This window comes from Polyodon spathula, chromosome 3, assembly GCF_017654505.1.
Source record: "Polyodon spathula isolate WHYD16114869_AA chromosome 3, ASM1765450v1, whole genome shotgun sequence".
Classification (NCBI taxonomy): Eukaryota; Metazoa; Chordata; class Actinopteri; order Acipenseriformes; family Polyodontidae; genus Polyodon; species Polyodon spathula.
Window position 1 is genome coordinate 23,992,086 of NC_054536.1, and position 18,933 is coordinate 24,011,018.

General features: G+C 34.6%; 1 protein-coding gene across 4 annotated transcripts in view; it reads right to left on the reverse strand.

Moving 5' to 3' along the window:
• The window catches only part of LOC121312879 (zinc finger protein 385D-like), a 91,319-nt gene that overhangs the window by 31,043 nt on the left and 41,343 nt on the right, over positions 1–18,933 (reverse strand). For all 4 annotated transcript variants that reach the window (XM_041244754.1, XM_041244753.1, XM_041244755.1 and 1 more), the window contains 2 exons: positions 10,745–10,855; positions 451–613 (listed from right to left, as the gene is read on the reverse strand). In XM_041244754.1, the coding sequence (XP_041100688.1) occupies positions 451–613; positions 10,745–10,855 (274 nt within the window). The remainder of the gene's footprint in view (positions 1–450; positions 614–10,744; positions 10,856–18,933) is intronic.

Genomic DNA, 18,933 nt, shown 5'->3' on the forward strand with positions numbered 1-18,933 from the left:
AATACAGATTAAGAAAAATATCTTCCCTCTTAATATTTGACTGATGCCATCTGACAGCTTACATTTAGTAATTGTAAATATCCTTTGTGCTCTCTTTCAGAAATTCAACAGCACTTACCTGTTTTGTTATTGTACTGATTTTTAAGATGTGAAAGACATGAGTATTACACTTTTTTTTTTCCTGTCAGATGCCATGGCATATACCGTACTTAGTATATGAAATTAAACTCTTTTTAGAGTCACAGTGCTTGTGAAACACATAGGCATGTTGCAAGCATTACAATTAAGTGAACTGCGAGGTAGCAGTCTTTTTTTCTGACCAAAAAAAAAAAACCTCAAAATGTGATCAATCATTTGCAACAGCCACAAAACGATAAAGCAGAATGTAGCTCTGGCCAGGCCAGCAGAAATTCAAAGCAGGAGATAAGTAAACAGTTGTTTTTGCTTAACCTGTTCTGTCAGTGCTGGTATTGATGGTATTGGCAGTGGTGAAGGTGACAGTAGTCTTTGCGCTGTCCTTGGTGGCAGCAGCTTTCTGCTTTTTTTTCGGGGTTTCCTGTGCTTTGAGCTTCTTGGCATGTTTAGTGCCTTTGTAGTGGGCCGATGCCTGGCTCTACAAAGGAGAACAAAATGAACCATGCAATCAGGCTCATTTCAAAACTGTATTCTTGCAAATACAGACCGCTTTCAATAGTAGGCCCCACATTCCCATGCTTTTCAAACCTAGGGAGTAATTAGAACAATGCTTGGGTACACTTGCTGCATGGTTGTCAGTCAGGCTTGCCATCAGGTAGTTTATTTTTGTTTATGTCATAGTGAAATCATGTAACTGTCATATGGTTGTATATAACAAAATATTCTAAATGATACAACGCTACCCATTTATGGGTATTTTTCACATACTGTAAGAATAAGTCACTATACTTTCATTACACACACACACTAAATAGGTTATCCTTGTATTATTCATGTCACACAGTAATATTTTCTAAAGCATCACTTAGTTTGATAAAGCAGGGTATATTGGGGGCCTTTATTGAAAGAACACTGGATAATGGTGTTTTTGTATTAGAAACAATCACAAACAGCATATCCATGCAGTTTACTGCAAGAAAAAAATTACTCAGCATTACCAGACACACTATAAGAAAAGCATGATATGTTAAAGCAGACATAATTTTTTACCAAATACTATTGTATCTGTAAACATGTTATCATGCTAGAAACATATCAAACATTATAACAACCACAGTTCAATACTTTTGGATGCATTGTTATTTTAGTTGATATAGACTCAGTCAAAGGTCTCAAAATGCATATCTTCTTAATAAATCCTTAAGATGCAGTTAAAGATGATTTGAATTACTTAATACATACTTAGTTTCTTAGAATATGACTTATTGCAATTATGATGTCTGTGACAGTCTCTTGAGAATATGGGTCAAAATCTGAACATGCTTTATCTGAACAGGCCCTCCTCTAGCTCTTCATAAAACATACACAAAATAATAATTTAGTATTTGGTTTATTCTTATAAATGGCCTGTACCATTTGTAAATACTTTTCTGTGACTATATGGCTTATGAATAATGCTATTCCTCTTGGATTCAATACCTGTACTTGTAGAAGTAAAGTAAACAGACCAACGGAATCAGGTCTTTACTGCACAATACATGAAACTACTTTGACAGCTAAAACAAAACAAGTAACACATAAAATAAATCTCAGTACTCACACTGTAGTGCAATGACAGATGTTGTCAGAGGTGATGTACTCATTGGGTTCTTACTCAAATTATTTTATTTATTTATTTTTTGGTTGAGAGTGCCCATGCCCGAGGAGAGATAGATATTATACAGTGTGTGTGTGTGTGTGTGTGTGTGTGTGTGTGTGTGTATATATATATATATATATATATATATATATATATATATATATATATATATATCGTTTTCTAATCAATGGACCAAGATGTCAATATGCTAGTATTTGACAAGTGATTAATTGCTGTAGCATATTTGAACATAATTTAGATGGGGGGTTTAAAAGTAATACAATAAATCTGTTCATTAATATGTTATGCAGTTACATCAGTAATCACGGTACAACACTATAAAAAAAAAAAAGTGTCTTCTTGAATACAAGTCAGCTGGCAAATGAACTGCCAGAATCAACTTTGTTGCACTATCGTTATTAGATTTATACTTTTACATCATTTGTACTCCTCATGGAAAATCTGCCTTTGGATTTGCTTCAAATTTTGCTTCAAAATAGAGCCCATAAAATCGAGCTCTTTTTTTTTTTTTTGGACCTTACTGACATTACAACAATAAATTTTTATGGCAGCGAATCAAACCCACTCAAAAAAAAAAAAAAAAAAAAAAATATATAATATATATATATATATATATATATATATATATATATATATATATATATATATATATATATATATATATATAGATAGACACAGACACACACACACACACACTCTCTTATGACAGAACAGTACTGATAGCAGTGACAGTAACCCCCTGTGGATGAAGGTCTTTATTTCATAATCTGATCAAACAGCAACAAGGGACTGCAACAGAGCTGGGTTATATATTATCTCTTGGTTAGGCTTTCAGCAACTGCTGTAACAGATTAATGTGCTGAAGAACACTGGCCAGATTAAACTGACAACTTGCAGTGCTGTTGTGGGGAACTGTATGTTATTTATCTGCATGTTTTGTTTTCATGATATACAGAGGCTGCAGTTTAAAATACATAGGGTTAAATTATCAAAGCTATTTACTTCAAAATGTAATTAGCAAATGTTTTTTTTTTTTTTTTTTTCAGAAAGGAGAATTGTAAGTCATGTCAATATTGAAGTGAACTGACAATCACTTGTGTGAAAGTTCAATATAGCCTACCCGCTTGATGCCTGGGCAGAAGACAATGGTGTGGTTTCAACGCAGTTTAAAACCCCAAATTCTCTCTCGCTGTCATGACTTCTATGATGTAGCATGTACATGCCACGCACATTTCTCATGCTATAGGAAGTGTGCCTCTAAAACATTGTATGACTTTAAAAGGGTGGGTAAATCACCTTCTCACGCTAAAAAGATGTAAAAGTGACGTAACCTCACGCAGCTTTCTGAACTAACACTAATACTTTCTATACTTAAAGATCTACCAAGCAATCCTTTATTATCTGAAATCTGCTGGAAATAGCCCTGGCAAGCTTCTTTGACCAAATTGGAAAAAATAAGCATACAGTATGGGGGGTTTAGAGACCTCTTCATTCAGTATTTTATTCATTTACACCATTAATTTGCCATTTGACTCTAAATGAGTGATTTATAGTTTAGTTGTTTTTTAAGCAAAGTTAGAAAAAAAGTATGAAGCCATTACACAATTAAAAAATGCAGCTGTGCAACAAATAAATAAATACATAAATAGATGCCACCCTTTGCAAACCGCAAAAAGATATTTCTTTTATCCTTTACACTTCTGTTATCTTTGTGTTTGGTCACTGGTTAACAATAAGATGCAATTAATTGTACACCAGCTTTAGGTACCTAGTACCACTAGCCTTTGGTACCTTCCAAGTACAAAATAAGGTAACATTTGCATCCCAAAATGCACTAAATAAGCATAGCTTGAATTTGCTGCCAGTGCTCTCCTGTATTACTGGTGCGGGCTACTGACTGCACCAGGCTTGAGCGACCACCAAGAGTAAAATCTCATTCATTGAGCAAGATTTGTTTTAGAAGAATTAAAAGAAAAAAATAAACTGTTGGTTCCACAAATTTGTTCAAAATAAGAAATACGGGGCTTATCAGCTTGCTGCAAGACAGACAGTCCCAGGTGGATTAGCACTACAGAGAAATTTGTTGAACTTGTATGGACTACAGATTGGAATTTTAAACATTTAAAACATATAAACTCTAAAGAAGTGGTTAAACGTTGAATAATATGCTAGACGTGTAGCTGGTTACGTGACAAATTTCACCAAACGCATAATGTATTAATTTATCATCACACACAGTAGTCTGTCGCGTACCCGACTGCTGTGGTGCCACAGTAAGGGTGGATATGATAAAAAGGAAGGGGTTTGGAAATTGCCTCTAAGTAGTTTTTCTAATTGATGCAACAGAAAGATTTTATTCTCGGCGCTTCATTTGTTCATGCCGTAGTGGCCGTGGTATGGTATCCAGTGCACATGGGGTTAGAAAGTTAAGTGTTTCTTGTGATGGTTGTTGTATATTTTTAATAAAATGGAATCTCTAAACAAAGGAAAAAGGTGAAGCCACTTTGGAAGCATTTTGAGGAGCCGGACATGAGAACAGTGGTATGTAAATAATTATGCCAAACAAAATTGCTGTTAAAACATTATTTGCTTATTTAGGGTTTCTTTGATAAGAAAGTACCAACCAGGGCTGTCAGTATACATCAGGATGTGATATAAATAGTGTGTGTGTGTTTGTAGATATGGTTTAAACGCTGACAGCTGCATAGCATTTAAATGTTCATTGGCCTACTGCTATACCTGGACCCATTACCCCTTTCTGCCCGAATAAAATTGCACACAAGTTAAAAAATCAAAAATACAGAACCACATTCCTAATGGCCGGAGCAACTTGCACTGTCCCTGCCGTGGAATTTGGCATTAATAATAATAATACATAAAATGTACCAAAAGCACATCCATAGTATGGACTACTGTTATACTGGATGCCTAATAATTGCAACAGTAAAAAAAAAAAAATAACCACATTCTACTGGCGAGAGCCTTGCACTGTCCCTGCGTGGAATTTGGATTAATAATAATAATAATAATAATTATTATTATTATTATTATTATTATTATTATGTAGTGAAGAATGTAGATTAGCCTACTGTAGATTTACTACCACTGTAGATTTACTACCACTATTTTAAAAGTGTACTGTACTAAATATTTTGACTATTTTAGAATTGCTGATCTGTGGTTCTGTTGGAAAACTTGTACAAATTATATACATGTACGTGTACAGTAGGTTTATAATAAATGTGTGCAGTCAAAATTTTTATTGAACAATGCAAGGAAAGTACACAGCTTTGTATGGCAAGCTGCACTTGCAGTGCTTCAACACAATCTATAAACATAGTGGAAACTGTTTAAGAAAGCTGCAGGATATCAGTTGGCTATTTGCATTTGGAAGGATACTTTCTCTGGCTAAAAGAAAACTGCCAGGAAACTCACACTGCCTGAAAGGTATGACCAAAACAGCATGAGAGAAAGGTGAGACTTTTCTTTTTCCACGGAAACCCAGGCAGTTAATGTCTGTCACGCTTTCTGGCCAATAAAATTCACAAGGTAAAAAAAATAATAATAATAACTCAGGACTTTTGGCTGTAACAGCTTTGCACCTAGCTCCATGCATTTCAAAATCCCATCAGGAATGAGTAGTAGCACATAATGTGCCAGTTCTCATGTTGTAATAAAACATTTGAGAAAATATAACATTACAGTATATACATGCTTTCAAATACATTTTATTACCAAACATTTGTAATAAACTAAATGGAAATTAGATTTATTGTGTTGTTCCTCGCTGGAATGGAAATGTTCTCACTGGTCTCCAGACACATCATTTGTGCACTGAAGGGTTTGATGAACACAATAGAACCTTTTACTCAACTGTAAATAGTGATTGACGGCTGAAATGAATGCTGACTATCATGACAAGATCTGATGCAGAGAAAATGAGCTGTGCTCAGAATGAATTCTGTAACAGAATAGCTTTTTTTTTTTTTAATTCCTTGGAAGGAAGAAAGGATTCCTAATGTCCAATTTGATGTTCTATAGTACCGTAATGTTAAAAATGAAAAGCACAGACTAGACCACCAAAAACAGGTATGAGTCTTAAAAAGTATGTGGTATATAACAATATCAAGCAAAGTAAATGCTATAATAATGTACTAAATATCCCACTCAGACTTAGTTTTCCAAATTTGTGCCGGTTCAGATGATGACATTTTGTGATGCGGACCAATGTCCGTTCAGACAGGTTGAGACCACCCGAGACCATCTAGTTTACTTCATTGTCTGGTTGATATTAATTTCCAAAAATACATGGCAGTGACATTCCTACTGCACCAACCAGATGTAATTAGAATTATAGAAACATGCTGAAAATTGTGTTTTGACTGTACTGTATGTTTTCAATTAAATGTACTTTTTTTTTTTCTTGGCGATACCTTTTAATATGAACATGAGAATATGTATATAAAATAAACTAGCTTTTGAGACAATAAAGGTCTTTTCTTTAGGTGTGAAGTGCAAACCAAAAGAAAGTTAGTTCTTCTACAGGTCAGTTCAGCTTCATAAAATTTAAATAGCACCTTTCTTTACCTCAGTTTCCACCTTATTAACCAAGCAGTTGAATACTAATGTATTTTATATAGATATTCAACTGATAGAATTGCAATCACCAAAAACTATTTTGTTGTACTTCTTGTATATGGACCAGTATTGCTTATCATTCTCTAGCACAGCCCATTGAAAGAGTTCTAACTAACTAGAAAAAAGTGTGTTTGTAAAAATCTTAATGATGTTAATGATTATTTTTTCACTGAATTTGAAGCAAGGCAATATGTCTGATTTGCAGTGCAACGGTTGCAGTTATGAAAGATTTTAACATACAACGGCATTATGACATGATGCACAAAGCAATATTTTCCGAGCTTACTGGAAAGGCTCATGCTGACAAAGTAAAATAGACGAAAGAAGCTATGGAGTCTCAAAGGAAAAAGGTTTTTCTGAAAATGAGAAGAAAAAATTAATGTGCTGTGGATACCAGTTTTATTGTTAGCAAAGAGATTGCATGTGCTGCCAAACCTTTTTCAGATGGTGAATTTGTTAAAAGGTGCATGCTTAAAACAGCTGATATGATGTGAAAAATCTATCTGTCTCGTAACACAGTTGATGAGTGTATTAACAAAATGGCAGGTAAGTTTAAGCATGAACAACACAACCACAGTAAATTATTTTATTTTATATTTTTTAGCTTCAAGAAGCTATGGAAAGTGCTGAATTACCTTGGAAGAAACTAACTGGGATTAACAGATGGCGCACCATATATGACTGGGCAAAAGAGTGGACCAGAGTGCTGCAAAAATTGAAAGAAAGCAATGCAGAAGTGCCCATTTTCTTGCACTGCATTCTGCGTCAACAGGCATTATGTGGAACAGTTACGGAATTAAAACACATAATGTGCATTGCTATCAGGTGTGTGAATTTCATCCTCAGTATGGGGTTTGCAACATCGACAGTTCTGTGCCTTGTTAAATGAGTTGGACTCACAGTATGATGATTTGCAGTATTATACCATGTACGATGGGTGAGCCCTGGGACACTGCTGAAGCAGTTCTTTCACTTGCGTCAAATAATAACTTAATGCCGAAACATGGAAAACATCTTGTGCATTTCAGCAATCCCCAACAGCTACTGGATATTACGTTTCTTGTTGACCTCACCAAGCAAATTAACATTTAAAACAAGAAACTCCAAGGGCAAAAACAAACCGTAACGCTAATGGATGAAGAGGCGAGAGCTTTCAAAGCAAAGCTGAACTTGTGGCAGCAACATGTGTCAAACTGAAATTTTGTACACTGCATGGCGAGAGATCAAGAGTTACACAAAGATCCATTTGATTATGAAGACTACAAGTGCTGCAGTGAAAAACTAGCAAACCTGATAAAATAATTTGATTGTCAATTTCAAGACTTCCAGTCTCATTGAAACATCTTTCAGTTATTTGCAAACTCGTTTAATGTGACAACAGCCCGCCAGATCGTCAAATGGAGCTGATCAATTTTCAGTGCAAACAGCATCTCAAGGATAAATTCAACAAAGTGCAGCAGCAAGATTTCTACCAGTATATTCTAATCAACAACTTCCCCAAATTGTCGGAACATTTTCGCAAAACCTTGACTTTATTTGGAAGCACTTACTTTTGGAGCGGCTCTTCTCGATAATGAACCTTAACCAATCAGAACACAGATCAAAGCTTACGGATAAACATTCGGCAGTTGTGCTGTGAGTGGCCACAGCTAAGGATATACAACCAAATATCAAGACACTGGTGTGAAAATAAAAATGTGCCAAGTATCTGGACAGAAGTCATACAAAGGTACGTTTCATAGTGTCACTGTTTAATAAATCACATTTTCACAGCTTGCCAGCATTTTCTATTTTCATGGGTTTTAAAACTGTTATATTTTGGAATATAAGTTCAATATTGAGACTTGAGACCAGGGCCGTATTAAGGGCCGGGCGTACAGGGCCCAGGTCCAGGACCCCCAGAAAACTAGGGGCCCCATAATTATGATCTTACATATTTCATTTTCCTGTAAGACTAGTAAATACTGTTCACAATTTGTATTTAATAACACTTGACACCCCCCCTCTCTTTAAAATGGCTGAAGTGTTTTTGATACGCGACCTGTCTGTTTTTAGTGGAGTTATGTAAATGAATGTACTACCACTGTGTTCTTGCATATTTTAACTTTCGCTGATATGTTAATTAGTAAATCATAGATTTGGCTACCAACTGTCAGAGGAGGAGTAATAAACGAGGAAAAAAGGGTTACAAGATGCAGCTTTAGTACAACAAAATCCAGAGTTTAGCTTGTTTTTACAACAAAAAAAGACAAGCCCCTACAAGACAGCTTTGAAGTCGCTGAAAAAAACGAGAGGAGCAAGACGGCCCGTGACGCTGGTAATGTTGAGAAACTGCAGGCAAAAGAAAATGCGGTAGAAATGCAACAGCCTTTTAACTACATTCGAAGCTGCTCAACATAAGGTACATTTATCTAGTCTGTGCCCAGGGCCCCATGAGTTTTTAATCCGGTCTTGCTTGAGACATATACTCTGACTTTTTTTTTACTTTTTGAGAGTTCCATTGAAGAAAGTAAAATATTCATATTTCCTCCATTATATTACATTTGTGATATTGAGGGTTTTTTTTTTTTTTTTTGTCAGTGTTCTAGGAAAACTGCTTCTAGTTATGTCCACCTATTTTTGTACTATAATATTGATGTTGATTAATTGATTGAAACCATGCCTGCATACTTATTGATGACTAGGAATGTGGGGGTGATGTGTTTTGTGTAAAGTAGTATATTTTATTTTTTTATTGGCCTACATACAAATTTCTATAGAAATTTTCAGTTATATTACTATGTATAACTTTTGCGGTGTGGGCCATCGAGTGAACAATCTTAAATTGCTGCCAGATGAGTTTGACACCCCTCTTACAGATGATCATCTGACCACAAGCTGGGTCAAATTAGATTTAGCTGTGACCCAGTAAGACGGTACCATCACCGGTCACTCTCTACAGAGCTGCAACCTTTCAAAACAAATTTTCACCAGCTGGCAACTAATTCATGACTAAATCAACAAAATTATTGTCTATCCAGTCCTTTAGAGGTTCAAACTGTACCCTTTGTGAATCTAGATTTACAGTGAAATGAATAATATTCATCTGTTGGAAGCTTCTATCAATTATTTAAAATGTAATAAAATAATAATACCAGTATGAAAATTTCAAAGTCTAAGTACGATAGGATGTTATATAGAGGATACTGAATGATCGCTCATGGTAGTTTTTTTTCACCGCAGGAAGAGCCTCATCTCGATGCAGATCCATTTAGAATCCTGTTTATGGCCTCTTTGCAACCGTCTTTTTAGATATAACATTCAGTCTGTCCAATTGCTGTTACTGGTGTTAATGAAGAGGCTACAAGCTGTTCGGATAAGTCAGACGCAGGCAGATTGGTAACTGGCATTTCTTAATTGAAGTAGTTCTCAAGGAAAATGGGGTCCAAATCAAAACAATAGAAATCTAAAATTACTTAGATTTCATTATTTAAAATTGTTATAAAACATGTATCGGTGGCAGTGTTGTTTGAACTATTGAAGCGCTACTGGACTGGAATGTAAGCAAAGACACATTTTAAACTAGTTCCAGTAAGCATGAAATGTATCCTACGCTAGATGTATACCCATGCTTGTGGTATAAATATAAATAATAAATACAGAAAATCCACCTCAAAGAGATCTATAGGGACTAGAAAGTGTGCTATTACAGCATGTTGCTTCTCAAAGCTAATAATAATTAAAAGGACAGGAAACCCCACTTTAGTTGTGCTTAGGAAAGAATCCTTAGAAACATAATCATGCTGACCAGACATCCCAGTTTTTCCCATCAATTGTACCAGTGTCCCAGCAGTTTTGCCTCAGAACTTAAAGTAATCTTAATAAAATATGATTCTAGAATCTACAATACTGTTTCATAAAGGTTAATATACAAAATTAAAAGTATGCAAAATTGTATAAATGAAGAGTAAAAATCGCAATACATATGGTTATAACATATAGTTAAGTCTGGCCACAGATTGGTAGGGAAGGTGTAGGTGTAGTCAGAATTGTCAGTTTAATGTGAAAATAGTAAACAGTAATACTGATAAAAGCATTATATTTCAATAAGAAGCAAGTTTAAAAAAAAAAATATTAAAAAAAAAAAATTGTAGAGTTTCAAAACAATTTAAAATAACTGTCTGCGTGTCCCTGTACTGAGCTTTGAAATGCTGATGTCACCCTAAGCATAATTATCTTGACAAGGCACAATGTATTTATAAACTGTATATGTAGCTTCGTTGTTTTAAATAAATACATTTATAGTCACATTCCCAAACCCATTTCACTCACCTCTGAATTAAATCTTAGCTGGCAGATGTTGCATGGAATTATGTGTTTCCTTTTTGGAGGAACAGTGACTCCAAAAGTGTGATTTATTACTGCCTTCTGAACTGGGTCCATCTGTAGAAAAACAAAAAGAGAAAACAAATTAACTTTGTTTTACAGCATACAGTGCTGTATAAAACTCCCATCATTGCTTTTGTCCGCTCTCCACGTTTTAGCTTTTTGCTGCCTTATTTGTGTTGGTTGTGTTTTTATTATTTGAAATAAAAGACATACACTACAAGCCCTGAAATGATATTGTAGAGTCAGAGTGGGTCATAATATCATTCTGTGTGGGAAAGTAACAGAATTGAAATAGACAAACTCCTCCACTGACAAAGAATGCCTTTAAAAAGAGTCATAAACTAACTGCTGAACAAATGGTTTATCTTCACGATTGCTGAATGACTCTTTTGGCACTGCAAAGCCAGAGAGTTTTGGGTACTTTGACACCTAGGACAGAAAACAGTCCATCTCATAAATCCAGCCGACAGGGGGCGGAATAGCGGACCAATGGAGAACAAGGGGTTGCATCGGAATGAGAACAACCGATGGAAAACACTCCACATGGACCACGGCACCGCCCAAAATAACAAAACTATCCAGTCACTGGGGTACAGAGAACGTTACAAAAATATCAGTGTGACACTCAAACAGGGTTCCCGACATGAAATCCAAGGTTCTGATACACAAACCAATCTTTGAACTGTGACAATCTGGAGATCCAGCCTGCAACCAGCTGGAACATACTGTTTTCGGACACTCTAATATGAGATAACTGTTCTAGTGTTTGTCTTGGTGTTGGAGTCCGCTGCGTGAGATGTCTAAAATCCTAAAAAGTACTTGTAATCAAATCTCTAACTTAGCCCTGATTAATCACTGGAGAAAGTTGCTTGAACATTTGAAGTTGACATAAATTGTAATATATTCAATTTATTGAGCTAGCAGTGCTAGAGTTTTGTGGTGGAATATCCCAGACATAACCGGACGAAGAGTGTGCATATTGGTGGAGGAATTGTTGTTTCAGTGGAATACCTAAATAGTTAATGACTCTTGTTCTTTGGAAAGACATTTGTTTCGTACCCTGATGTTGAGAAGAAACGCGAGGAAGGTAGACCCTGGAACCTAGACACCTTTCATTGCCAGCAGGAGTGCCTTTGAGAGCCTGTATTATTGAAGACACAGATCAGCTGGAGGAGGCAGCGAAAGTCTGTTAAGTATTCAATGAGTAGTGTTTTAATACTCTTATGAACTCAAGAATAAGCAGACCTTAAAGTAAAATTAACATTTTGTTTTAGGTAGAATGTAAGAAAAGTATTGACTTACACAAATTGATGTAGGTTTTACAAGGCAATTATCATTCTGCATTTAAGGCTAGAATCCAAATTTAGCTGTCTTGATAATAGATAATTCTCGATAGCTTGTCTGGAGGCAAAGAGCGTCTTTATCTTGCAACAGTGAGAATTGCCTTCTGAACCAAAACTATATACAGCATATATGAGACTAATCATGTACTTTAGCTTGGTTGTTATACCTTTAATTTTTCCTTTATTTAGTTTTATTTTAAATAAAATGTTCCTTTTTTTCACAATAAACGTTGACTAGTCTGATTATTTTGAGAGGCTGGGTTCAACATGATTTGAATTCAAATAAGGTATTTTATTATTACAATTTAAGCTAATCCAAATACAAATATACGTTGCACACTACAATGCATTTTGCTTATTTTAAATGCTTGCTTTTGCATGAAATACATTACATCTATCAGTGAGTTACAGTGTATACCTCATTAGCTCCAATGCAAATAGTAAAACTAGAAATACATTTTGAAAACACTCTTCTCTTAAAAAAAAAAAACAACGAGCTGAAAATCTGGATTTGTTTTATATGTTAGCCAAATGATTTTGCTAACCTTTAAAACAAATGATAGTGCCTGGAGTGATGGCACAGAAGTTTTGGCCAAACAACTAAAGACACATAATATTGTAAGATTGTCAATGGCATGTTAGCTACGTACAATGCTATCCTTGACAGGGAGTGAAAAAGGCCTAATGAACTCAGGAACTTAATCAAATGTTATAAGGTAAAATGCCAGAAACTAAGTCAAGTAGACAAATGTTTTGACCAGCTGCTCCATCATTGTACTCATGGTTAATATAAATATGATGTGCTGTGTATCAATGTATACAGTAAGACACTCTTTTGCCTCATTTTTTCAGTTCATATTTCATGATATTCTACTATGGATTACATTAGTATGTACATCTACATATACAGTAAAATGTCACAGAATAGTGATAGAAATGTTTTGCTGTGCTGCTGCTTCTGACCGTGACAACAGCATACCCCACCCCCAAAACAAAAATAATATTATATATATATATATATATATATATATATATATATATATATATATATATATATATATATATATATAGACTGGAGACTGGAGACTGCCCAGAATAAACTTTTTGCCTGGTTTAAACACCTGCTTATTACAGGCAGGTGACACTAATTGAACTAAAAACTATTAAACAGGTAATCAGTTAACATAAATCATTACCACTGTTGCTGTGCAAACACAGCCACACCCATATTTCTCTGGCAGGGACAGAAATTAACCTTATCCCTGCCAAACCCCCAACACAGACATAGTGTTACACAAATAATCATAAAAAGGTAACCTGATCGTGACCTTTGACCTCTCCTTATGTTTGAATGTAAAATTAACTTATAACTATTTACAATGTGTAGATAAGGTTATGGTTACTATGGTGTTTAAAGTTATAAAGCATCATGAGATAATGGACTAATGCAGTATTTTTAATTGAAACTATGGGATGCCATGTGTAAAAAAAAAAAAAAAAAGCATTAATATTTTAACTTCTTTTTTTCCAGATTTAACTTAACAATTGTATTTTTTCCCAGATTTACAAATGTTGTGAAAATAAATATATTTTTTAAATGTGTACATTCAGATATAATTTAGAAATCTACTTATATGATTTAACATTTTGCTAAATATTTTACTAAATATTAAATCTCTAAACCAGATTTAACATTTATCTAAATATTTAACTAAATCTAAATATCTTAACTAGATTTAACTTTTAGCTAAACCAGTCAAATCTGGAGTTTGTATGCCCGCTTTGTGCTTTCACGCGATTTGATTGGCTCTTGTAATGCTAATCGGGAAATATGCAAATGCCAATCAAAATATGCCAATCAAATTGCATGAAAGCACAAAGCAGGTGGATTTAAATCTTAAATCTTGAGTTAAGAGATTTAAGATTTAGTTAAATCTTGTTAAGAGATTTATTTAGTTAAATATTTAGATAAATGTTAAATCTTGTAACTAGATTTATAAATCATATCTGAACGTACACATTTATTTATTATTTTTATTTTCACATTTATAAATCTTTGGAAAAAATACAAGATTTAAGTTAAATCTGGGAAAAAATACAAGAAAAAAAAAGACACATGGCATGTCATATGAAACTGCTCCATAGAACTGATCTGTTGCTGACAATGCTACAGCTTGCCAAAATGCCCAACTGAATCAGATCAATTGGTTCACCGGTTCCCAAGAAGAAAATGTTGAAAGATTTTTTTTTTTTTTTTAAATGCATCAGATTAACACAGCAGCACGTTTATTTTTTTGCATCTGAACTGTAATCTATATGGGATGATACTTTTTAAGTTTCATGTTGATTGGTTACACCCCTCTGAACAGGAGCAGTTCAAATGTTTTTAATAAAATAAATAAATAAATAAATAAATCTGTACAATAACAATAGGCTTCCCAAGCCAGCTTGAAAGCCTAATAATAATCATAATTATTATTATTATTATAAATACCTGAATCCGAATCTTGCATTGACAGTGTAATGCTCTTGCCTGCAGAATGTGGTTATAATATTATAAATAGTTTTTCTTGTTATTAAATAAATGAACCAGTAAGTATATTGGTAGTCCACACAAGTTCCACAAATGTATCTGTGCTGTCCACCCAGACTTTATGGAACTTCGTTATGCAGCAAGGTGATGTTAAAACCAAGTTTCTTTTTCTTTTTCATGTTTTCATGCTTTTAAAGCAAATTTTGCCAAATTAATTGAAGAAAAAATTTGCTTTGGGGTCTCTCAGAGTCCTTCCAGCATAAACGCTTTGCATCTGATCCAAGATGTCCACCTTTTATCTCCAATGTGATCGCTATCTATGCTATTAAATGGTTGTTTACTAATACTGTTTTCTTGTTTTTTTTTTCATTCAGGGCCCTTCTGGCAGACCTGGACTACAGCAACATGGACTGGCCAAACAAGTGAGTTATTTTCTTTGATGAATGTTATTTTCTCACATTATGTTTCCCAGTGGCAGATCGTTCTGTCACAGGCTGACTTGTTTTAGCCTCTTGTCTTTGTCATGGCAGATGTCTGGTAAAAGGTGAAGAAAGCCTAAAGCAAACAATCTGTTACAGAAGACAGGTAACTGCTTTCAGCAACAACAACAACAACAACAAGGAATTTGAATATGTGTGCCAGATTGCACGTATTAAATTGACCCTTTATATTTACTCTGTTTTTATTTTATGGAAAAAAAAAAAGGTTGCCTCTCCTATCATTAGCGAAAGGGAATAGTAAATGGAATATTGTTGCCAAACACAGGGACAACACCACGCTGATAGGATCAATTGCAAAGAACTTGCAACGTTCGTACAGAGCTGCATACTAAACTCTACCCTCAATAGTACAGTACTATTGTGGCATCAATATGCTTCCTTAGGATCATATTTAAAGAGGTCTTTATTGCATTATGCAAGGTAAACTAACAAGTTTGTGAGTTAATACATTTATAACATACAGATGAAATGCAATATTAGTCCATTATTCCATTCAAACAATACAGGTGTAATCATGAAAAGGTGCAAACAAATTTTAATGACTAATTACAAACTAGAAAGTATAAAACAAATAATTTTTTCCCCCTGATGTCTGTACCAAAGCAGCCATAATTGTGTTCAAAATGACACATTAGAGCGAAAGCTCTTTTTTGTGGAGTGTATGAAAGAACACGTTGAAACTGTGGAGGATAGTAGAAAGGATTCGATGACAATAAGAGAACATGTAGGATTGTGGCTTTCCAGGGGCAGGGTTGCAGACACCTGAATGTTTTATAATGATATATTGCAGACTTTTTAATTTTAGATGTGATTTTCACTATTATTAATTACTATAGCACGGTCATTGTTACAAAGTGGTTCACAAACACACACACACACACACATATGTATATATATATGTATATATATATATATATATATATACCATATATTGTGTTTCATCATAAACCTAATTAATGAATACTTAGCAATACATCTGACATTTCTACATTCTTGCTCGAGTTAATACAATGGAACAGCCCTTAGTCTAAAGAGGTTACTGGACTACGTTAGTACGGTACTTAGTCCCCTCTAGGGCACAAGTCCTTTAGTAGAGGTTCGTTGCAATTGGAAACAAGTTTAATATGCACCTGTGGATCATGTTCATTTGCTAAGTTTGTTGCAATTGGTACTAACTTCCACACTAGGCTAGTACGCATCTTCCGTACTAACCACAAGATTATCCCCTGCTTTCAGTTTGTTGCAATTGACCCATAAGGTTAAATTCCACAAATTTGCTTTTAATATTGAATTTGTAAAAAAAAATATTTAAATAAGCTATCTAGAGAAACTTCTATTGACCTTATCAAGGCAAACTACTGCCTTCCTGGAAAGGCTTTCTCTTAAAAATAACTTAAGATGTTCAAACGTACAAACTACCACCTTTTTTTTATTCAAAACCACTTTCTTGAAGTAAGTTGCTATCATCTTTTTTACATTTCACCAGGTCATAACTGTGAGATTTATTTTTTTAAGTGGTTTGCATTTTTGTATTCAACCTGAGCCCCAGGTTAGAAACCTTAGCTGTGTTAAAAAGAGGTGGGCTTTGCAAACGTTTTGTGTAACAACACAGATGAATAAACTAAAGAATGATATTAACTAAACAGGTCTTTAAATAATTCAACAACAACAACAAAAACAGATTTAAATAACTCATAGGTAAAAGCTTTGTGAATAGGGGCTTACATTTCAGATATTATCAGAATTAATTTTATGGAAATGGATTCTCTAAATGGGTGGTTTATTACTGTTGTATTGTATAGTTAATAAGGTAGGAACCTTTGGTATTGGGGTTCCAGTTCCATCCAGAAGTGTTAGCTGGGGAACACAGAAGTATATAGAGGACCCGGCTTAGTATTTTATGGACACAATAATATTGATGTCAACAAAAATTGTTGACATCAATATTAAAATAGAATAGAATAAAGAATGTGCATTTTTCAGTCACTGATTTAAGGTGTATAAACTAAGTGGGAGTATTACTGTAGCATGGATTATAATGAAAGTTTTGATTTTTTCTGATCCAATCTTCACTAATTCCTTGAGAACTGCCAATAACGTCACCAAACTGTCAATAAAGCATGAACCTTTACCAGCACCAAACCCTTGTTGATAATGCCATATATGAATATGGTTCATTTATTGGCCTGACAAAGATCATCAATAGCGAACACCAAGTCAGCGACCCAGAAGGGAAATGATGTGGCATCCGTGGATTGGGGGAGCGTTTACAATCGTTTACCAAGGAGGTGTGATTGACAGTACATAAGGGGACAGAGCGAGGTGGTCTGTTCCTTTGTATGGTTAACGCTGGTACACGTTGGATGCCGATATGTCTGTGGAGCAGTGAAGAACATATATAACTATATGTAAACACACTGCTGCTGTCCATCATATCAATTCAGTGATAAAACACATAACTGATCTGCCCATCCGGTGTATGCTGATGGGGGAGGATTCTGTACTATTGTACGTTTCTACCATTGGACTGTTACTCTGACACTATTTGAGCCAGCGGTGCACAGTTATTGGAACTAGCGGTGCGCAGTTATCGGAACTAGCGCATTGCAATTATCGCGCAGATATTGGTATATTCAGATGAATTAGGGCTTTCGCCCAATTCAAATTTGATTGCGCTATGTGCATATTGAATGTCCACCTAGAATACATTTGCATCTCATGTTTCTATTTACCGATGCATTACCATATGCTAATAGGAGCGTATTAAAGGAACAGAAGGAAGGTAGTGTGCTGGACAGAGGTGAGTGCATGTTTCCACACTCGTCTCTTGGGTATGTCTTATTGCTTGTATGTTTGCATCACCATTAACTTTAGGTAAACTGGACTCGCTATATCATGCACATTGAGGTACAATGCAAATACAACATTTAATACTCATAATTGTATATTATACGATTTGGTAGGCTAGACTTCTTTGGCTTTACGCAGGTTGAAGCACTGGTATATTCTGGTATATAAGGCTATTCAATGTAAATTATATGACTATACGTATTTAAATGAATACCTTATAGCTTCCCATAGTAACCATAGCCTCAGATCTCATTCTTTTTTGCATTTTAAAATCCCAAATGTGCGTACTGGGGCTGGTAAAGGATCCTTTGCTTATTATACCCCATTGTCCTGGAATGAGTTCCAGTCCAAACTAAAGCTGCAGACCCAGATATCTTTATCGCAATTTAAGAGTAAACTGCATGATTTCGTGACTGAGAGTTGCAATTGTTTTAAATAGTTGATGTGTATTTTGATTATTGTTTTAAATGTGATTTGCCTGTGTCTTAATTGTATTTTATTGTGTATTGTTCTTGTTGTCTGACTGATTTGCTGCTACCTGCTTGGCTAGGTCTCACGCATAAAAGAGGTTTTAATCTCAATGTGACTACAAGGATAACACTGTGTAACAAATTTTTTTTTTTTTTTTGTTCCTGGGTAGTAAGTGTTATTTCCTAATTGCTTATGCCTTAAAAGTATAGAAAATGGCTATTATTCCCCACAAACTTTGCTTTTGTGACCAGGACAGTGATATTTCAAAATATCACTATTTCCAATGGGAAAATGGGCAAATGTGTGTCTTTTCATTCACATAAAGTCAGAAAAAAACAACATATGAATCCAAATTAACATGTATTTATACTAAAGTAATACAAAGACGACTACAAAAGATTTAGATTTTTGAGTAGTTTTTCGAGATTTACGATT